General features: G+C 30.6%; 1 protein-coding gene across 1 annotated transcript; it reads left to right on the top strand.

Moving 5' to 3' along the window:
• The first annotated feature begins 4,501 nt into the window (after positions 1-4,501).
• LOC119675539 (zinc finger MYM-type protein 1-like) lies at positions 4,502-5,951 on the top strand. The gene is made up of 2 exons (XM_038086746.1): positions 4,502-5,566; positions 5,928-5,951. The coding sequence occupies exons 1-2, from the start codon at positions 4,502-4,504 to the stop codon at positions 5,949-5,951; spliced, it is 1,089 nt and encodes a 362-aa protein (XP_037942674.1).
• Positions 5,952-8,570: the final 2,619 nt, after the last annotated feature.

Raw genomic sequence — 8,570 nt, 5'->3', positions numbered from 1 at the left:
GGGTATTTGGAAATACTCGAAATAGCTGTATGTACGGTCAGACAAAAATTAAATTAATTAAAATAATATAAAAATAATTTTTGTTGTTGTAGCTCATTACTGTTCGAAACTTCTTTATTATTTTAATAATAAAACTCGGCAAATACTGAAAATGTCCTCATTGTAAAGTGAACTTAACTGCAGTGCTGTAATGAACCTAACCCGAATACAAATACTCCGTGTCTTTACCTAATTGTATAAGTAAGAGAAAAAAATGAAGGATTAAAAATTATTCATTAAAGAAAATTTTCTTCCTAAAATAAAGCCCTAGAGTTGTTAACAAAGCAATTCAAAAAAAATTCACCATTTTTGTCTTGCTTTTGTGTATTACTTGGGTTATAAGTATCTGCAATAATATAGATCCTAATATATACAGATTAAATATATTAATATTGTTCATTTTTTATAAATAAACATTATATTACATCGGGTGCAGTGTCTTTTTCAACGCGTTCATCGTTATCGGTATCATCGTCACTATAAGTTTGGTGAGGTACAACAGGAGTTGGCTTATTACATTTACTTGTTTCATGCGTCGCAGAAGAATGTCTTTCTCGACGTTCATCAGTTTTACTATTATTATCTTTTTCAGTTGATTTTTGTTGTTCCAACGATGAGTCTCTTAGTTTTAAATGATTCCGATCGTTGCCATGGCTTTCTTTTCCTTTATGCTTATTAGAAGGTTTCTAAGTTGTTTTATTATCAATAATATGCTTATATTTTTCAGAAGTTCTGAAGAGCTTCATGAATATTAACATAAGCAAGAATGTCGTTCCTTGGTAGATTTTTGTAATAATTTTTTTTCTGATACATTTTCATAACTCTTAGCAGGTGTGCGAGATCTTCTTGATATGTGTTTATCAGGTGTGCGGAACCGTCTAGATTTAATTTTGGGTGTTAAAGAACGTTTTCTGAAGTAATGCGGATTTTCAGTACGCGATCTTGAACGCCTCCGTTGACGAGATTATCTATGTTAAAAAGAACGACTACGGTCAGGTGAGCGTTTGCAACTTTTTGATGAAGACCGAAACCTCCTATAAGATTTATTTTTACTTGAAGACCGTGATGAACGACGCTTTGAGTTGTTATATTCTGGATTACGAGAAATATTTCGGCTACGCCTAGATATAGATCTGGAACGTGTTTTGCGTGACCAAGTTGTCAGTTTTAATGAGAAACGATTATGGTTTTTTTTCTGCAAATCTGTTATTTGATGATGAACGTGAACATTTTTTTTGCTTTGACACTTCCCTCTCTGCATTTTTGTTATATGCACTGTATATAACTAAAATAAATATTTCTATCACTATAAAGTACTCGATCTGAATGATTTATTTAGTATAATAACTTACAATCTTTTAACAGTTTATTTTGGGGACATAAAAATATTTTTTTTTAAATATCCAAATCGTCAAAACAGGTACCAGTCCCTTAATTGTTATGTGTATGACATTGTGTTGAAATTCTATGAAATTAACACGCTTCAGTATAAAATTAAGTTTATCTCGCACTAGATTCGCTCTCTTTTCTAAAAACACAAGTTTAGATAGAACCCTTGCTGATATGCACAGCAAAGTCCATAGTTTAGGGTTTTGAATCTCAAACTTTGCTCAAATAACAAAAATAAATGTCTTAAAGGATGATGACTTCCTAATTGCAACTATCATAATCTTAAGTAAGTTAAAAGAATTAACTTTCTTTTCTTGTAGAACGGATACAGATATATAACGTTTAAATTTAAGTTATGTATTTCATATATTAAAAATCGGGCTTAAATAAATGGAAAAAAGTTACCATTGACTTCAATTACTTTACAAACTCGTGAGTTTATACATACAAGCCCCAAGTGCTTGAAGAAATCAAACTACATAGAAAGAATTTCCATAATGAACCGCAAACGAACTTTTAATAGATCTATTATATATCATATATAATAATTTTTATAGTATTTAATTAATTCTTTTTGCATTTTTAAAATTACAAATACTACCAAATTTACTCTGCTATGCAAAGGACGTAAGCGTATTACAGTCATTAAAGGGTGATAAGTATTTCCCTGCAAAGCTAAATCTGAAATACTATTTTTCTCTTAGTACGGTAGTCCATTGGGTCTAATGCTTGCATATCTGCCAACCGTCCGTTAAGACTGAAGTTGATATTGCGTTTCATTGTCGGTGTTCCGTGTCAGTTGCATTGCAGAGTACCTGAAGTACACAATCCACCTCATTTCCGTTTCATTTTGCTGCATTTGCTCTCAGTGCATTTGATGGAAATGTTGCAGGATTTTTGCTATTATTTTATGTATTTAAATAAAATATATGATAAGTTAATTTGAAAAAGAGGAAAAAATCTCTCCTGACAGCAACGCAAACAAACGTGAAGTGCTTTTTTTATTACACAATTTACAGTTGGCATACACGAAGCAAGTAAATTTTAAAAAATGTCTGAGAGAAGTTTTTGCAACAATTTTCAGTTTTTGTTACTTTTGTGTATGTATTTTTAACGATGAAATATTTCAAGTAAGGCAAAAATCATAAATATTGTACATTGTAGATGCAAGAAGGTTGCTTACGGTAGATACATTCTACATATGTGTGAGAAATGATGTTTAACTTTTTATAGGTGTTGCACGCATTTGTAATGGGTCACGTATACGAGGTGTACATTTTAAATTAGTGCACGAATATACAACAGGGTATGTATAAGTAAATCCGGTACACCACATTGCTGTGGTTATATTGATGCTTACGCGTCAACTACCCAAAACTGTGCACTCTCGTTATATTTTTTGGTTCTTGCTCTATAACACACACTTTCAGATATTAAAATGTGTGCCAAGCTTACTCCTTTTTGGACGACTGGACATTGGATTTTCTAGATTTTTGAATTTGATAAGTTCAGGGCCATTCAAAAATTTGTATTCATCACAAATTTGTGTACTAATTTAAAACTTTTATAATATTGCATTTCATACATATTATTGTATATATGTAACAAAAGTTAAATACATCTAAATAACATAACTTTAAATGGCCGGTTTAATTTAATCAAACGCTTTCTGAAAGAGAATTGTAGCAATAATTTTGCTTTCATGTGCTTTCCTATTAAAACTGATATATAATTTTTAATATATTACTTACAAATTTAACAATTATATTTTCAAGTATAATCAGATCCTTCAAATACATGATTATATGCGGGACTCTACATAGCAAATCATATATATATACTTGTACACAGTGACGACTGCTCTAAAGTGCGGAGGTGTGCGGTGAACACCCTAACATAATTTGCAAAATGTCAAATAACATATATAAATTTATTAAGTATCTTCACATCAAGAATTATTATTATTTATTACATTTCCATACATATATTTTTAAAGATTAAAGTTTTAGCAAAAACAATTAAATATAATTGTCTATGAAAACTCAATCAATTTGCTTCTGTTAGGTGCTATACTTGTTAGTTGTGCTCATATATTTGCAGCTCAAATCACAGAACTTTTCTATTATATTTCGTCTCTCCCCTTTGTGTGCAAAGAAGTTGGCAGCACATTCATACGTTACATATGAACAAAATATTGTGCGTGTGCTCCCGTTCGTAATATCAGAAATAGAGATTTATATGTGGGAATTGTATGAGAGTAATTTTCTGTTCTATTCGAATATCAACTGCATGCATACGAATCCAACATGATGATTTGCCAAAGTGGTTGTATGAGCTGCTGAAGTTTGCAGCTCATCTCGCCATACATTTCTATCACATTTCGTCTCTCCCCTTTTAACAGTAGCACCCACGAATTTCTGGCGCTCACTGTGCGGAGTACGTGTGCGCACATTTATACGTTGCAAGTGGGTTTGATTTTGTTTGATCACTGCATAAACATGTATGGTTCTGAGTTAAAACTCTTTTGTTTGAAAAAAGTTGGGTTGATGTTATAAAAAGTATGTAAAAAGTTGTGTTTATTCCGTTTTGATATAATATTAAATTTATATATAAAATCGCATATAAATTAATAATTGTTTAAAGTTATTTTAAAACGGTAAATAAATATGCATATATAACAATTCAGGCGTTTAATATTTTAATACTCAAAAAACTTTTATTGATAATCTATATTGCATATAATGCAAATGTTAATGTTGTGTCTCTAATGTAAGGTAATATAATACATGTAAGTTTTTTTTGCGTGTATACAGTTTTTTGTTGTAAAAACAGTTTAATTTTTTTTCAATGTAAATAATTACAATTTACAGTGTTAAAGATATTATTTAGATATAAAATGAATTAATATTGAATGCCTATGTCGAATTTTAAAATAAATAGTAGTTTTAACTGTTTATGTTGCAATTCAGTTAAATCATGTTTAAAGATCCACAGTATTGGAACGAATTATTTCTAGAGTTTCAGCGTTATAAAAAAATTTTTTTTTCAGCATCTTTTAAATCAATTTATAACTATGGAGTGTGGTTGTGCTATTGAAAATCTTTTAAAAAAAAACTTTTCTCTATTGAGTTTTCAAGAAAAATTGGAATTGGTGCAAGTTGGAAGACCAACACCAAAACTTCCCAATATGACTTGCGTGAGTAAATGCCGAGGCAGATCCTTCAGTAGACATTTTCAGTCATCCAATTATGATGAGAAATCTTGGTTATGTGGCTGTTCTTTAATAAATAAATTGTTTTGCTGGCCATGCCTTTTATTTACTACATCTAAAGAAAGAGGTGTTTGGACTTCTGGATATAGTGACTTAAATCACTTGGCTACTGCTATGAATAAACATCAACTGACACAAGCACATATTAATAGTGTTGTTTCCTTAAAAACGTTTGGAAACACAAGAATTGAGTTTTCCCTAGACGAACAACAAAAAATAGCAACAACTCGACACAATCAACAGGTTTCAGAAAACCGTAAAATTTTAGAACGCCTAATAGATTGTGTTTGCTTTTTAGGGACTCAAGAACTTGCTTTTAGGGGTAATGATGAGTCCCAGAGTTCGAATAATAAAGGAAACTATAAGGAGCTGCTAAACTTACTAGCTAAATATGATAATAAATTAGAACGTCATTTAACTACTGCTACTACGTTTACAGGAACATCAAGCTCTATTCAAAATGAATTAATAAACGCTGTGGCTTCTGTCATATCTGATTGTATAGAGGAAGAAATTAACAAATCATCATTCATTTCAGTCATGTTAGATGAAACTACAGACATTGGAAAAAAATCACAACTTTCTCTTGTTTTTCGATATGTTGATGGCAATGGCTTACCAAGAGAGAGATTTTATAAATTTTGGGACTTAAGTGCAGATCGTTCAGCGGCTGCTATATCAAATAAAATAATTAATATTATTAAAATGAAAAATTGGGGTGACAAACTTGTTGCGCAAACCTATGATGGTGCTGCAGTTATGGCAAGTGATTTGAATGGCACTCAAGCTAAAGTCAGAGAAAACTTCCCACAAGCTGCGTTCATTCATTGCAACGCACATGTGTTAAATTTAGTATTGTCACAAAGTGTAAATTTTATTAGTGAAGTAAAAATTTTTTTTACTACTCTTGTAAGGATGGAAATTTTTACCAATTTCCAACCTACATATAACTAGTGTGCAGTTAATACCTGAAATAAAAATTGATTAATTTTTATATAATATGTTAAAAGTAAATAACTTACCATAAACCCACCCCCGCATGCACGTAACTGCACCAGTTGAATAAAACCTGAGATTACATTGAAAATTTAAAAGAATCCAAAATATATTCAAATAAATAAATATTGTACCTACCTTATTTATTTATTATTTAAACTTGTACTATTTGTACTTGTACTATATTTTTAATATTTATTTTATTTTAATAAATAAATATAAATATTTAAAGCCGCCACTACCGACACTAAGCTAAACACGTTTCAAAACAAAACAAATGCACAACACAAGAAACGTCAAAAGAAAGCTTTTGTGCAAAGAGCTTTGTGTTAAAATTGATGCGCGCGCATATTAACTACGGCGAAAGCGCAAAACAGCAACGACGTCAAAAATCCAAGCCAGCTGTAAACTAAGCTTTGCGCTACGTTAAAGTTTGGTCTGATGCGTATATAAGAAGACGCATTTACTTAGAAGAAAGCAGTCAGTGATCAACACGCAAAGTGTTCAGAAGCAGACAGAGGCTCGTTATCAACTTTCGAAGACAAGAGAACGTACCAGGGACTTGGACAGTCAAACACAACATACAAAGTCGGTCGCAGAGCTAAGTATAAACAGAGACTTACATAACAAATTTTCCTTTGATTTGTATATCCCTCCTACAGCCACCGTATATAAGCGTGAACACGTTTATATCCTTTCCCAGTAGCAAATATAAGCGTGAACACGTTCATATCCTGCTATGAAAACCTAATATAAAGCGTGAACACGTTTTATTCCTTCTATAGCCACCGTACATAAGCGTGAACACGTTTATATCCTTTCCAGTAGCAAATATAAGCGTGAACACGTTCATATCCTGCTATTAAAACCTAATATAAAGCGTGAACACGTTTTATTCCTTCTATAGCCACCGTACATAAGCGTGAACACGTTTATATCCTTTCCAGTAGCAAATATAAGCGTGAACACGTTCATATCCTGCTATTAAAACCTAATATAAAGCGTGAACACGTTTTAGATCCTTTCCTACTTACTAAGCCATATATATATATATAGGCGTGAACACGTCTATAGATAATAACAGCTATAACCCATAAACTTTTCTTCCACAACAGGTATAATAATTTTTATACATATCAAATATAAATGAATAAACATTGTTAGTTTTAAGACAACTTAATAATAAATAAATATTGAAATTTAACACACAATCTTTTATTTTGAGAAGTCTTGTTCTTGTGAATACAAATTTATTGTAACGACCCAGGACCAACCCCTGAGTATTACCCCGGCAAACAGAGCGACGAAAAAGTGTCGTTACACTCTGTCCGGAATGTCGTCATTTTTTTCTCATTCGTCGAAAAGAACGCATTTGTTGGATGATATAGTCAGAAGAAGACTACCTACTGCTGCACCAACAAGATGGAATTATACATCTCGAATGGTGAACACTGTGTGGGCTCACTATAATGATTTAATCAACCTTTTTGAGGAAATGATTGAGGATCCTGACAACTGGGCATCTGATGCAGTAGAAGCTAGAGGATTTCGTCACTTTTTGGGAGAATTTAATACAGTATTTTTTTTGTCAACCTTTGACAAAATATTTTCTCAAACCGATATTTTATTTGATATATTACAAAATAAATCATTCGATGTGTGCTTTTGTTTAGAAAATATCGAAATAGCTAAACGGAACGTTATGTTGTGCAGAGAAAAATTTAATATGACTTTTGATGATACTTTGAAGAAAGCTGAAATACGTTTTAAACGTGGTGAAACGGCAGAAGAACATAAAATTCGTTATCGGGGTATCTATTGTAAAGTTATAGATACCATTTATAATCAAATGGTATTAAGATTTAAGGCATTAAATGATTTAAAATTTATTGAACTATTAAATTCAAAAAAATTTGAATTATATAGAAATGATTTTCCAGTTAATCTTTTTAATTGTTTAAATGAGTTGTATGGTAAATTTTTTGAAGTTGTTAAATTAAAAAACGAGTTAAATGTTATCTATTCCAACAATAATTTTTGCGGCGTTTTAGTAAAAGATATGCCTCCATTACTGATTAATTTGGACTTAAAAGACACACTTACAGAGGTATATAAATTAAGTTGTTTAATTTTAACAGTACCAACTACTATTGCAACAGTTGAAAGATCTTTCTCAGCGTTGAAAAGAATTAAAACATATGCACGAAGTAAAATGCAAGAAAGCCGTCTATCTGATTTAGCCTTAATATCAATAGAAAAGTCATTCTTAAAAGAAATTCAGTTTAAACCGACCTTTTACCCTGATGTTATAAATAATTTTTTAAAAAGTAATCGTAGATTGGAGCTGTTGTACAAGTAAATGGCTATTTTGATTTTAAATCTATTTTCCGCTATTAAATTCAATAATTTATTTTAACGAGATTTTGTATTAAATACGTATTTAGTAAAATTTATTTTTATGATTAGAAAAAAAATGAACCAATAATTATAATAATTTATTAATAAATGTAATATAAGTGTACCATATATATTTTTATAAAATATAGTTATAAAACCTATTATCTAAATAAGAAGGTAGCCTAGTTTTCAAGTTTTTAATTTAATTTATTTAATATGTTATTCGGTTAATGAATTGTTGAATGTTATAATATAGTTATTGTTAATAAAATATCATCTATTTCAATTTATCATTTTTGATTTATTTAATTTTGTAGAAGAGCCGCACACCCTTCCAGATAGGGCACGCGTCGTCACTGCTTGTACATATATATACAAAATGCACAATATATACAAAATATATATCAGACGTAAGCCAATTGGACTTATCGACTGTCCAACGAAAGGATTATTATTATTATTTCCTTGATGTATTTAC

The sequence above is a fragment of the Teleopsis dalmanni genome, chromosome 2 (assembly GCF_002237135.1).
Source record: "Teleopsis dalmanni isolate 2A chromosome 2, ASM223713v2, whole genome shotgun sequence".
In the NCBI taxonomy this organism is placed as follows: Eukaryota; Metazoa; Arthropoda; class Insecta; order Diptera; family Diopsidae; genus Teleopsis; species Teleopsis dalmanni.
The sequence above is the reverse complement of the archived record's forward strand: the minus strand, read 5'-3'. Positions and strand labels throughout refer to the sequence as shown.